At 47.1% G+C, this 14437-nt stretch overlaps 1 protein-coding gene across 5 annotated transcripts in view; it reads left to right on the top strand.

Annotated features, from left to right (window-relative positions):
- IFT43 (intraflagellar transport 43) overlaps positions 1-14437 on the top strand; it is a 91290-nt gene that overhangs the window by 48612 nt on the left and 28241 nt on the right. For all 5 annotated transcript variants that reach the window (XR_012507443.1, XR_006727997.2, XR_006727995.2 and 2 more), the window contains exons 4-5: positions 6125-6157; positions 6830-6876. Coding sequence is in view for 1 of the 5 variants with exons in the window: in XM_010963194.3 (XP_010961496.1) it covers positions 6125-6157; positions 6830-6876 (80 nt within the window). In the remaining 4 variants the exon portion in view is untranslated. The remainder of the gene's footprint in view (positions 1-6124; positions 6158-6829; positions 6877-14437) is intronic.

Genomic DNA, 14437 nt, shown 5'->3' with positions numbered 1-14437 from the left:
TTACGAGGGTAGAAAACCAGGCAAGAAAATGGTATTTTGACTGCTTGTCCTGCAGAGGAGTGCTGTGTTTTGAAAATGTGAGGTAGCTTTGGCTCTGGTTTAGGTGATCTTGCATTCCTGCTCTTCCCCTTGCCAAGTGTTTCTTGATGATTTGGGCCCCCAGCTGCAGAGTGTCTTCTTTTTGTCACAGGAGGCTTGGGAGCTCCTCACTGTGGCTTTAACTCTTCTCTCATGGGCAACAAGTGTCAACAGTAACCATTTGTCCCCTTACATCCCTCTCCGGTCAGAGGCTGTAGCCCAGAGGTCATGGGCCAGCGGATGGCCTTCCACTCAGACATCAGGGCTCTCAGTGCCCGGCCCTTTGCTCGCGTTTAAGCCTGTGCTGTCTTGCAGCAGGGAGGTGAGTCTAGGGTCCAATATGTGCTGTGGATATTGAGAGACTTCAAGGACACTTCCCCCCATTTATCCCAGTTATGTCCCCTGCTAAAATAGGTTAACGGTGTCTAATTAACCACTGAACATTGTCATGCTGCATAAAGATAGCATCCTGGCTGTTCTCTGAGCCGTGGTACTTTATCTCCATTTAGATCTCTGCAGTATTCCATTAACTTCGAGAGCAACATTTTAACTGAGATGATGTCTACATTAGGGCCGCCTTTCGCCCTCCAGCACGTGACCCGTGTAGGCAGCAGCTGAGGCCTTCTGGCTGACGCAGGAGGGCAGGCGGAGGAGAGGGGCTCCGCAGGTGGGGAGGACTTCTACGTTGCAGCCCTTCTCTCCCACTGAGCCCCGGAGCAGAACCAAGGATCCAGGACTGGGCCGTGTCTGGCGTGGCTGCCGGCACCGGAGGCTCCAGCGCCATCAAGCTTGTCCTCAGCTGACTGAATCACACCCGGGCAATGTCAGGGTGGTCTCTCCACAACGGATGAGCGGAAATGCATTCGAGCAAAAGAAGAGCAGACAAGTACATGGAGAGAAGGGTGACCTGGCTAGACGGGATCGTTCTGCCATGACACAAGCTATCATGTTGTAAATAAAACATACATGATAAATCACATGGAACAATTAAACCAACGGTAACTGTCACATCATCAGACCTGACAAAGCTGCAGTTGAAAGTATGTCCTTGCCTAGTCGTGGGAAATATTAATTGGATTTGAAGCAGAGTCTAGACTGAGTGCTTTCCCCCAGCGTAGAGCTGCCTGCCAGCCTGTATCGCGCGGGGGTTGAGAACTGGGATTTGTATTCTGGCCCTCTGGCTTTCCAGCTGGGTGACTTTAGGCAAGTAACTTTACTTCTCTGAGCCCCAGTCTCCCCATCTGTAAAAGGGAGCAAATGAATGAAATAAGATAATGTGATCAATATACAGGGTAACATGTAATACTACATAGTATATCATGTTCTATAATAGTACTGTATAAATAAGATTATATAATAACAGTGCCTGGCACCCAACAAGCTCGACGGTGATTAACTATTGTTGTCATCAGCCATCAGCCATCAGCCTGCCTGGGACAGGCTTGTGGGGGCGGGGGCCTGGAAAGGGGCTTTCCCCTGAGAACTGAGGGTGGATTGTGGAGCCGAGGAGAAGCCTAGCATGGGTCGCAGAGAAGCCAGAGTGAAAATCAGAAGGGGGCTGGTTGAGTGTGGAGCTGAAGGACTGGACTTCAAATGAAAGAAGGGAAAACGAGACAGTGACCTTAACCTTGGATTCCTCCACCTGAGAACTCGATATTTAAAGAACAGGCTGCGTCACGTGAGGCCGAGCGTTCTTAGCGATTTGGAAAGGGCCATGCGAAGAGGACCGTGGTTTCCCCTCCCGCCAAGTCACTGACCTGGTCCAGTGCGTCCCTCGCTGAAAGGCAGGAGGCCAGGGTGCCCTTACTCCTGTCACTGTGTCTCCACAAGGTGGGAGGTGAGGGAGAACATGTACTCTCATTGTCCAAAGTTAAACCTTCATTCTGCAAAATGGCCAAAGCAATCAGCAAGTGATGGAGTAGCTCTTAAAAAGAAACCTGGCATTTAATTAACTTTTCAAAGTGCTGGTTCAGCAACCTCTGTGTTTTACATTTTGAATATTGAACAAGCATCTCTAATCGGATCTGAATTGCTTCTGGGCCTCTCTGGGTGGAAAGCACCTGCTTAGCTTGTATGAACACCACAGAATCTTGTCTGAAGTTCGGGATAGCCAGCTCAGGGTCACTCAGGAGTGGGGCCTTTGGTCTGTGAGGCCGTCTCCTTCCTCCGCTCAGCCTGTAGGTCAAGTCAGTGTTCATTAACACTTTTGCTCAAAGAAAGTAGGCAACCCAGAAGGACAAAGCAGAAGAGTTTACATTTTGCTGCTTAGCAACGAGAGAGTTCGGCCTGCTGTCTGAAATAAGGTTTAGGGCAGTGATTCTCATATATGTGATCGGGTTCCATTTCTAGAAGTGAATACATCAAGGGGCCTGGGGTAGAGCCTAGCACGTGGGCTCTGCAGAAGCTTCCCGGGTGTGATTCTGTTGTGCGCCACTGGTGAGGAGCTCCTGGGGTAAAGGAGTCTCTGCAGCTTTCAGTTAGCGATCTGTTCCCTTCTGTAAGTACAGAAACCCAGGAATGACTGTGAGCACAGTAAACCTAAACAGGTATCAGGGTGCCCAGGGGACATCTGACGATCAGTGGGTATCTGCTTTTGAAAGGGCTTGGGACAACGTGCTTGGAATCTAGGGTGGAAAGTGGGAGATAGGGGTTCTTGTTTCGGCCTCGTCACTGACCCAATCTGTTACTCGGACAAAGCGCACAAGCAGTGGCCAGTGTCCCAGTCTGTGTATAAACTGGTGCTCCTGAACCCTGCTTTGCCTCTTTTCCAGAGCTGATGTGGAGAGAAATGAAAGTCTTTGAGGAATACAGGGAAGTGCTCGATCTTTGTACGGTGGTCTCCCCAGTATTATAATTGTCAGGTTCCCAAACCTTCTAATAGCCACCTCTAGGGAAAGAGGCACGTGGGCCCTGGGTGCGGTAAGAGGCCAGCAGCCCAGGGCGGGGCTGCCCACAGCTCTGCTGTCCTCCTGCCACGGGGCTGGGCTGGTCGCACAGTTTCCTCAGAAGTGTGTCTGTGAGGAAGAAGTGACCCAGAACCCACAGGGCTCGCCCTCAGCCTCCATCCACATCCTGTGTGGGAGGCTGACTTCAGCCCCGCATCCTTCTCTGCTTACTTAACCTGGTGGGCGGTGGTAGACCACCGGGTGCTCATTTATTTTAAACCTGACACCAACAGCTTAAAAACGCACTCTGCGTCATGACTGGGTATATCTGTATATAAAACTGAAAATAATGTACATAATATTTATCCTTACTATTTGCAGTACATTCTCATCACTGTTCTTTGCTATTGAAAAAAAAAAAAGACAAGAAAGGCTGGTGGTAAGCCACCAGATTGATTTCATGATTCACTAATGGGTCGTGACCTGTGGTTTGAAAATCCTTGTGCTAGATTCTGTCGCTATGTGGCCTGCAGTGCCTTTGGGGACCGAGCAGGTAAAGTAATCTGTGTTTTATTTCAGAATAGCACCTTCAGTTGTATCACTGAGATACGTATACAAACTATTTGCATAGTCACTGTTCTGCAAAGAAATGTCCCCTCTGCCAGTTCTCTTAAAGAATGCTGCCCACTTCCCTTTGCTTTGTGACTTTGGGCAGCTGCATGGCTACAGGAAATCCTTCACTTGCCTCTTAACTTCTATACAAAAACCAGCAGAGTGGATTCAGTGATCAAGAGCTAGCACTGGACCCCAGCGCCAGGGAGGCTCATGGTGGCCGGGGGGAAGGGGAGGGGCAGCCGTAGCCGACCTTCCCTGTTTTCCACATGGGAGTGTAGGCCCAGTGTTACTGGGGTTTGTATTTGAAGAATTCAGAAATCTGGATTCTTGTATAAAATCACTCAATTTGGACAAAAAATTTACGGTAAAACAGAAGAAAAATTAAACCAAACCAAAATAAGCGGCTGTGTGGTGCAGCCCAGACTCATCTGCAAGCTGGGTATGGCCCAGAAGTGGCCGCTGGTTCAGAGGCAGAGTGTTTCATGCCGTTCCTCCCGGGCCCCATCCACATTCCCGCTGGGCTTTCCATCTCTGGAGCAGAAGGCGCGCCCAGAACCCGCTACTGCTGGCAGAGAGATTGAGAAAGGGAGAGACAGGCAGACAGAACGCCACCTGATGGCATCCCTGCCCTCCATCCTTGAGGGCTCGCTCTTGATCTTGCTCCTTCCTGTGGGTGGCAGTGAGATTCGAGAGTCCTTGGCCCTCCTGGAGTGAGAGCGAGCAGGATGTGGGCTGAGCAGCAAGTACGCTGAATATGGAGCTCGGCCCGTTTTTAGATGACGAGTGGATAAATGGCAATTAATCAGCCTTCCCCCAAAGAGTGGCATTATCATTATTTCCTTCAGACAAAATCACTGCTACTTTTGGCCATGGCACCTGGCTTAGGAATGAACAATTCTGTCGTAACTCCTGAGGGTGATCAGAGACAGATCCGCCTCTTCTGTAGAACTCGAAGGCGCAGGCCTCGGCTCCCCAGCCTCTCAAATCATGTTGTTCTCTGATCTCGGTTTCCATCCAAGCCCTTCCACTGTTGGTGACACATGACTGGGTCATTCGGACAGTGGATTCCTAGAGTTCAGCTCCGCCGGGACACTTAGAGGCCGTGGTCCCGGGAGCACATGAGCCAGGAGCAGAGCCTTCCTTCCTCCCGCACGGACAGAGGCAGCTTTGTTGGCAGCCTTGGCCCTGCATTTAGGGTTGCTTTGACTTAGCAGAAACCTGCATCATCCGACATCACCACAGTGGGGACACCCTGGCACCCAATGCAATTCACCTTCGTGCCCTCCTGCTGCCTCCGAAAGTCCCGCTCACCCTCCCGCCCCTAGTGGCTCTGTCTCTTTACTTGGCCTTTTGAGAATCAAACACTGCAACCTGGGAGGCCCCCTGAGTTGTTCCATCCTGTCCTTCCTGCTTTACCTACCCATCCTCCTCCCCCCCACCCCATACCCCGACTTCGGCGAAAGTTTATTCCCTCCCTCCCTTCCTTCCTTCCTTCCTTCCTCCCTGTGCAGTTATGGTTTACATTTCATAGTCTATTTAGACTTGGGCTTAATTTGTGATTCACTCTTGGGAGGAAGTATTTGTATTTTGTAGGAATTGCTGGTTGGTTTCGATGTAGCTCACAGGTCTCCTGCCTTCAGGCCATTATGACGTGGCCCAACCTTTGCCCCTGCTCATCATGGTGATTGATTTCTGATTTAAAAGAATTCATAAAAAGCCGAAAACAAACATTCTGTGTTTGGGGAAATTTTCAGACCTACAGAAAAGTCATCTCCGTGGACCCCACACCCAACTTTAACAGTCGTCAGCAGGATCAGTATTTAGTGACCGACTTGGATTAGATTTGCCAGGAATGTGTTTAAGATGCATATTCCTGGGCTCCCCGCCCCCAGACCAGCTGATCCAGAAGTCTCTGGCCACCAGATCCAGAATCTGAATGTCTTAACAACCTTTCCAGATGGTTCTTACACATGTGGAGGTTTGAGAACCAGTGCCTCATAAGCATCTGTGTGAACAGGCGTCCTGCTCGTGGAACGTCTTGAGGGCACTACTCGCCCACCGTCACTCACAGGTCTTCAGGCCCTTTGTGTGGAGGATACAGAAACTCAAGCCCCGAACCTGCAGGCTGAACTGCGTGACTAGTTTGTCCCCTTTTGCTCGAGGGAAGCTGCACATCTTAACACAGCAACTCCAAATCAGACCCGAGGCCTTAGTCCTAAGAAAGCGCTCTGTAAATTGATCAGTTACTTGTTGAAGGAAAGGAAGGCACCATATCATCTATGCCCTTTTGAGTTTTGAGGTTCTTGTTCAACTTGCACTTAAGCTCAATGATTTCACTTGGAGTCATGCTGAAATCAGGTGATAAGAAGGCATTACTGTAATTTTATCACAGTGATTTTGGACCTTGGTCTATAAAGAGGAATCCAGACAAATAAAGTACTTGGGATATGCTAATTTGTCCCCACTTTTGAGACCCCCTCTCTAACATACCACACCAGTGCATGAGACTGGCAGGTTCTCATCAACCTTGTCTTTCTTTTTTTCAGGTCAGGAAGGAGGGCTTCTGAGGAAATAGAAGAGTATGTTTCCAGTGTTCCTGTGGTATTCTATGGTGACCCTGGTCGACAGTGCAGTCTGGGTGGTCCTGATCTGTTCAGCTTTTGCTGAACACAGCATTCAAAAACAGACAGTATGGATCTGGCTGTGGTCTGGGGCTGGAGTCAGGAACACTGAGTCAAGGGTTTGGTTAATGCTGCTTCCTCAACTGAGGGCTGGACTCTGGGTTGACGTTATATCATGTCTCCCACCATGTGGTTCTTAGAATTGTTTGTTCAGGTACCAGAGTACTGGTCCATGAGTTCTGCTTTATCAGTACAGATGGGTGGAAGCCACGCCAGCCTTGTAACCTAGCCTTCGCCTAAGACTTAGGTCAGAAAGAAAGCAGGAGGGTTTCTAGGTAAAGACGGAGTGTAAAGTGAGGGCCACCGAATCTCACACCACACCTGCAGGGTGGGCGGGGCATCATATCGTGGTCCAAGTGATGCTGCCAGTGGAGTGGTGCACCACGTGTCCTGTGCGGCCATACACGGCAGACCCAGCCGCCTGATTAGGTCTGACCACGTTGGTGGAGGAAAGTGGGTCCAGAGACATCTTCATCTAGGAGAAAGAATGGATACAATAAAAATGTGGGTATTTTTTTTTCTGTATTTAAAACTCATTTTCTGCTTTTTTTTCCTTCTTTTTGGGGGCAGTCACCGCCTCAGACAGCAGAGCCTGGATGGATTGGATGACGAAGGAGGTAAGATGCCCTTGGAGGAAGTCAAAAGGGCTTCCAGAGACGGCCCAGAGCATTTCCTGGGGTATAGCTAAGGCACCATTTGCTGCGGCTTTGCTGGAAACACCCCCAGTGGCCTCAACCTGGCCCGTTGTTTTGTGTTTCTGTGCCTTGCAAAGTGATGCTGCCTCTGCCCAGAGTATCTTACTCCCTTCTTTGTCCACCAGCTCTCCTTGTCCTTCATAACTCAGCTGAAGCATCACCTCCTCTGAAATGTCCTCTTCCCATCTCGCTCCCTGTCTGACTCAGGTGTTCTTTCTCTGCTTCTGCAACCCCCCGGGCAAACCTGTGTCATGACAACCACCACCACAGTGCCAACAGCTGATACTTAGTAGGTGCTCATTACACCTCAGGCACTCTTCTACCCGCTTATAGATGTTAAAGCATGTAGTCTTCACAACAACCCTATGAGATAGTGCTGTTATCATCCCTATTTTATTTTATTTATTTTTTTAATTTAATCTTATTTTCTTCCCCATTTTATAGTGAGAAGGGTTAAGTTGCTCACGGTCACGATAGCTAAGTGACTGTCACGTGTTAACGCTTGTTGGCTTGATCGTTCTTCCCACCAGGCTCTAATAATGGTGGACACTGTGGGTTACTTATCTTTGCATCTCCAGCGTATGACACATAGTAGCCATGAGTAGAGGCTGACCATGTAAACTAGGGAGAAACAGTTCTAACCGGCCAGCAGCCACGTCACAGCTGAAGCCTGTGTTCAAAACTCAAAAGAAAAGATAAAGTGTGTGTGTACTTTTTACGAGAAACCTACTAGCAGGGAGATTATATCTGGGACCTAAAGGATCAAAGCCTCTTTTTTAACCCACATATTTACCATTTCCACACTCCATTCCTTTGTGTGGAACTCATTTTCTATCTGGTATCCTTTTCCTTGTGCCCGAAGCACTACATTTAACATTTTTTATAGAGGAGGTCCTCTGACAATGAATTGTCTCAGCCTTGTTTGTCTGAAAATGTTTTTACTTTTCACCAGATATAGAGTTCTGGGCTGACAACTCTTTTTTCTTTTAGCGTTTTAGATTCCTGTTTCATTGTCCTCTGACTTGCACTGTGTCCAATGAGAAGTCAGTGGGCATCCTTGCTTCCCTGTGTGCAGTGTCTTTTTCTCCTCTGGCTGCTTTTAAGACTGGTTTTCCCTTATCAGTTATTTTCAGCAGTCTGGTTATGATGTGCCTTGGTGTGATTTACTTTGTGTTTATCCCGCTTAAACTGCCTGAGTCAGTGGATTTATGGTTTTCATCAGATTCAGAGAATTGTAGCCATTGTTTCTTTTCTTTTTTTTTAATTGAAATATAGTAGATGTACAATATTATGTTGGTATTGGGTGTACTACCTAGTGACTTCACATTCGCATGTATTAATAAAATGATCACCACAATAAGTCCAGTAACCATCTGTCCCCATACAAGTTACTACAGTTTTATTGACCATATTCCTTACACTGTGTGCTACTTCTCCATGGCTTATTTATTTTAAACTGGAGGTTTGTCCTTCTTAATCCCCTTCACCTATGTCATCCCACCCCACCCTGCTTTGGCAACCACCTGTTTATTCTCTGTATCTATGAGACTGTTTTTGTTTGTTTTGTTTTTTAGATTCCACATATAAGTGAGATCATAACGGTGTTTGTCTTTCTCTGACTTACTTCACTCAGCATAGTACCCTCTAGGCCCATACATGTTGTCACAAATGGCAAGATTTCATGTTTTTTATGGCTGAGTAATATTCCACTGTGTATATACACACATATCTTCTTTATCCATCCATTTATTGATGGACACTTAGGTTGCTTCCCAAATTTCAGCCACCTTAGCCCCTAAACTTTGACATCTGTATCCTCAACGCAGCCAGACTTTCCCGTGCTCCACTTGGGGGTCCCCATCCCTGTGCCAGTGTCCAGGAAGCACCTCTAGGCAGAAGCCAGGGTGACTGCAGGGCCCACTTCATTTGTTTCCCTTCCCTTGGGAACACAGTTCTGTGCTACAGCTTGTCCACTGTGTGACAACAGTTATGTCTTATATTTTCTTAGTTTTCTAATTGTTCATAGCAGGAAGGCAAGTCTGGTTCCAGTTAGTCTCTCATGGCTAGAAGTGGAGTCCCAAAACCTTCTATTAACTAAGCTTTGCATGTGACTGCACAGTGCAGGAGAGAATTAAATCTGCAGAATGTGGACAATTCCCTGTGCTTTAGCTACCTCACAGGGTTAGGGCGAGGGTCATAGACGACATTCATGAAATATTCTGGGATGGTGGTTAAAATACAGATTCCCAGGCCTCCCACAAAGCAGAAGCTGGAGTTGGGGCCCAGGGATCTGCATTAATTTCTGTAAGCTCTCTGGTTGAGGATTTTGCACACTGAAGTTTGACAACCCTGCTCTGGTACCTCCAAAGCCAGGACTGAGGCCTGGGAGGAGGGGAGTACTTCTGCCTCATCTCATTTGAAGGGGGTTTTAAGGGAGAAAGGTAGTCACTGGGGGTCAGGAGTCCAGTCTACACTCTAAGAGTTAGGGCTATAAGCCTGCTCCCATCATCTGTGAGCACTTTTCTTTGCTCCTTCATTATCTCTTATTGACAAGTTCATTTCTCTCTGCCACATATTCCTCCTTAGCTCTACCCATTAATCTCCTCTCAGTGTCCAACTTCTCCACCCACTGGTGACTCCCAGTGACTCTGTTTGGTAAGGATTTCCTGCACTTCTGTTCCCGGAGTCTGTGTTCCCAGACACGTACCTGGATGCCCTCTGCCAGGGCTGCACTGGCAGCTCTGATGCTCCGTGTTGGTGTCTGCTGCCACCACTTCTGGTCCACCTGTCCTCACAAACTGTCTGTGGCTTCAGCCACTGGTTGCGTGGGGCAGCAGGGTAACCACCCAGGAGGATGTGCCAATGGACTCAAGGAGGCAGGGTCCCTACTAGACGTGAACAAAGCGGTTAAATGGTTGAGACGCAGTGTGCTCGGACATTGTGGCGTGGATTAAATTCATGGTCCACAGAAGGTCACCTCAACTGGTCTTCTCCACGCCTCTCCCCATCCTACCTCGGACTTCTTGCCAGCCCCCCTCAAAGGACTTCTGAAGTCCTGCCTTCTCCAGTTTTTTCAGCGTGTGAAAGTGCTGCATTTCAAGGATCAACTGTTAAATGTCTAGCACAATCCTGTGAGTACTGAAGTTTACACACATCATAGACGCACTATCAGAAGGTTGTGTTGGTGGCCGCTGTGGCATCATCACATTAGAATCAAACTTTTGCATCTTTAAGCCACTCTATAGGCCATCTTGTCCAAACCTGCCACTTGACATGTGAAGAGATTGAGACTTAGAGGTTTTTATACAAAATAGCAGGACTCAAAGGGGAGCTCTGGTCTTCTGACTCTCAAGGGAATACTCTGCTCTCATACCGTGGCATCCACCAACATCATGGCTATCACCATCACCCAAACACTTACTGTGTGCTGGCTACTAAGCCTATTTTACTGCCCCCCCCCAAAACAAATCTGTAGGAAAGTTTTTAAAATCAATTTTATTGAGGTCTAATTTATGCACATTAAACTGCATCCATTTAAAGTGCACAGTTTGAACATTTTTATAGCTGTATATACCCTGGGAAGCTGCCACCACCATCAATATACGGAACATTTCCATCGCCCCTGGAAGTTTCTCATGCCACTTTTCCAGTCCATCCTTCCTCTGCCCCTGTGTCCAGGCAACTACTGATCTAGAGTGGTTGCATTTTCTAGAATTTTATATACATTGAATGATATGTATGTGTGCTTTTGTGTCTGGCTTTTTTCACACAGTGGAATGATGTTAAGATTTAGCCCGGTTTCGGGGGGGAGGGTACAGCTCAAGCAGTAGAGAGCATGCCTAGCATGCCTGAGGTCCTGAGTTCAATCCCCAGTGCCTCCGCTGAAAAATCAAATAAATAAATAAATAACTTAATTACCTCCCCCCTGCAAAAATAAATAAATAAATAAATAAAAACTTTATAAAAAACCATGAAATTTGAAAAAAAAAAAAAAAAAGATTGAGTCCGGTTGTTGCAGGTATCATTAACCTTGCTCATTTTTATTGACAATTTTCCATTGTATGGACATACCACATTTTAGATATGTATTCACCTGTTGAAAGACATTTTGATTGTTCATTATCCCTATTTTAAAGATGAGCAGACTAAGGTGAAGAAAGGTAACCTTGCCAGAGGTCACACAACTAGCAAATGACAGCGCCAGGATTTGGAAGGCAGCTGTGCTCACCATTCTATCACCAGTGCAGCTCAGCCCAGCGCCAGAATTTGAATGCAGATCTTGGCCCCCAAGTCCTTGCTCTTGACCTCTGGTCTGTAACAAATGGTCCAACCCTCTGCCATGTTGGCATCTCCTTGCACAGGCTGATTGTGTTAATGTCAGCTCCCAGGTGTGTAAGATAGAATGCTAGCATGATTGATAGGATGCTTAATACAATTTCATTAACGAAGGAGAGAAGAAAGTTATCTATTTTCAGAGAATACCTCTAGTATTCCTTTCCCCTTCATAAACTTGGAATGTGAAATTTGTGATTTGGCCTTTATTTTGGCTCTGGGGGTTTGAAGCATAAAATCCTCTCTTGTCAGAGAGTGCACTTGCTGTTACCTTCTAGGAAGGATGCCTCCTTCCTGGCATAAATCTGTTTTCCATGCAGTTGTGCCTGAGTCCTTTAATGGAAAACCAGTTCATATGTTACACTTCACACTCAACTTAGTCCATTTCACTATATGTGAATGTTTAGAATCCATTATGCAGTAGGAATCATGTTACATATAACCAGTTTCCAGAATTATCTTTGCTCAGGGAATTACTTGGTTGGCTAGTGAAGGCTGCTCCTTTGAACTCAGAATAACCAGTGGGTGGGGAGACTCCATGAATGACTGCCCTAAACCATCCATGGTCGCTCATTCAGTAGTGACATTAAACAGATCTCTAGCCACCTGTAAGGGAGCCAGCTGGGTCCCTTAGTAAAATCACATTCAGGTTCTTTGAGGTCATCCATGAGAAGCATTATCATGTGGAAAGGGGCTGCTCTTCTCCTGGTGCTTGGTAGGGGTGGGTGATTGGCAAGCAGTCTCAAAGGAGATGATGAATCTCAGCGAGTAGAAATGAGGAGCCGAGGTCCAGGGCACCCGCCAGGCAGGTGGCCTGCTCCCATCTCCTTGGAGGTGAGCTTTCGTTGAGGAAAGCCAGTGCTGCTCTGATGCTGGAGCTGGTGATGAGGCAGACAGCCATGGCCGTCCAGGAGCCTCAATCTAGTGAGAACTGCCCTGCTTTCTTGCCTCCTCAACTCTTATAGAAAACTTTGAGGAGCCATGTCTCTCGAGATACATTTCTCAGCATTCAGCCTCCCTAACTTCGCTCTTGACACACATCACTCCTTCTTCCCTGGAGCAGATGTGGAGGGAGACAAGAGAAGCACTTCCTCCCTCCATTGATGCCTCAGGCTTCTGAGGGAAGAGGACAGAAAACAAAAGAAGGATGGAGCTGTTGAGAGCAGGTGTGTTTTTAGAATGAGAAGCGGAGAGTGAGTGCCATGTCGAGGTGGTTTGGGGATCTGCTGCTTAACCTAATGTATTGCAATGGGATTATTTGCAAGCAAGGCAGGCTATAAGCTCAAATGTTTTTGGGGGCCAGGCACGTAATGTAAACACATGAAACAGCAGAAGTTTATGACTATAAAGAATGTTAGGGCCTGTGGTGAACCCAGAGGGGAGATGCCATGGCCTGAAAGTTTTCAAATTCATATTTCAAAAAAATGACAGAATTGTTAAACATCACTATGAACGGAACAAAATGCATCTGCAAGTTGGATTAGGCCTCTGGGAAGTGATTTGCAAATCCTTCATAAGACCTTGGAGGGCTCTGCTGCAAAGGAACACAGGATTTTGTTGGGGAGACAAGACATGAAAGATGGAAAGCTTTACAAGAGTTAAGTGGCTAAGACAACAGAGTGATGAGTGGAAAAGACAGCAGATGGTTGTTGCTGTACTGCTGATTGATGTTACTAAGGGCCATAAGGTCAAAAGAGGAAGCGATCCCTGTGGGCTGAGGGCCCTTCAGAAAGAAGGAAGAACTTGCACTGGGTCCTGAAAGCTGGATAGGATTCTGTGAGATAGAGAAAAATGTGCACGAGGAATGACTCCACGTGGAGGATGAATAAGGAATTCACAATAACCAGAAGAGAAGCTGGTTCCGCAGAGCTCAGCCCAGATTCTGGTCTATTCTCAACTACAGATATTCAACGTCCCCACATACACTGCCTTTAATGAAGCTTGAAGACTGCCAGTCATCTTATTTGCTGATTCTGGGTGGACTCACTCACAGCTCAAGCTGACACAATGCTTCAGGGAAGCTGGGATTCATGATTATGGAAAACAGCTGAGAATGATGGACAGCCAGCATCCCCAGATACCTCAGGGTCCCACAGTTGTAGGATGACAAAATGGAGCTTTCCTACCCAGATGACCATTTTTTAGTGGCATAATTATCCATTCCTGTTCTTGGAATCAAGTTTCTGGTTGGCCCTAAGGCCTTCAAACTTCTGTCATGGAAGGTGATAGGGTGTTAGAGAAAGAACATTGGATCTGGACTAGGATTGAACCCAGTCTCTACATGTGACTTTGGGCAAGGCATTCATTCATTCATTCATTCATTCATTCATTCATTCATTCATTTCTTTAACCACCATATGTTGAATCCCTGCTACGTGTGATGCTTGGAGCTGGGCACTGGGGATATGATGTTATACGAAAGTCTTAATCCTTGCCATCACACGGCTTGCAGTCTAGTTGGGGAAATGGGGACTAAACAAATAGTCACACAACTAGAAAAGTAAGGACACATCGCAGTTGGGGCCACCGAAGGAGGAGTACAGGGTGCCATGAGAGGGACTAACGTGGAGACCTGATCTGGGTTGGGTGATGAGGTGGGGGGCCATTCTGAAGAAGTGACTTTTAAACTTCAACTTTGAAGGAAGAGTAGAAGTTGCCAGTGGAGGGGAGGGTGGAAGTTAGGAGCTGGGGGGGACCCTGGGAGAGGAGGTGCAAAGTCATGTCACCTCTCTGATCCTGTTATCGGGAAAAGGGAAATAAGAATTACCTCGGTTCTTAGTCATGCGAAAAAAAAAATTTTTGATGAGAGACAAAAAGCATGATATAAGCAAGATTTCTATTAGTGAGGTAAAAAAATAGCAAAAGATAGTTCATTCCCGAGAATTGGGAGCGGGCCAATCCAAGAGAGGAAACATGGTGCAGCTCCTTTGTTTTTCCTGTTTTTATATCCTGGTTTCGCGATTGATTGATTGACAACTCAAGTTCCCTGAGCTCTGGCTGATTGACAGCGCAGGTTCCTTGTGCTCTGGATTGTTCCTTTTCCCTTCCTCTCCCCCTGCCCAGTGCTCATTTCTATCTAAAACTACCTAACACTCCCAGAAGTGTTTCCAGGCCTGTGTGGGCTCTTCCAGTTCTAAAACCCAACTCTGGA

This window comes from Camelus bactrianus, chromosome 6 (genome assembly GCF_048773025.1).
Source record: "Camelus bactrianus isolate YW-2024 breed Bactrian camel chromosome 6, ASM4877302v1, whole genome shotgun sequence".
Classification (NCBI taxonomy): Eukaryota; Metazoa; Chordata; class Mammalia; order Artiodactyla; family Camelidae; genus Camelus; species Camelus bactrianus.
This window is presented reverse-complemented; position numbering and strand designations above follow the sequence as displayed.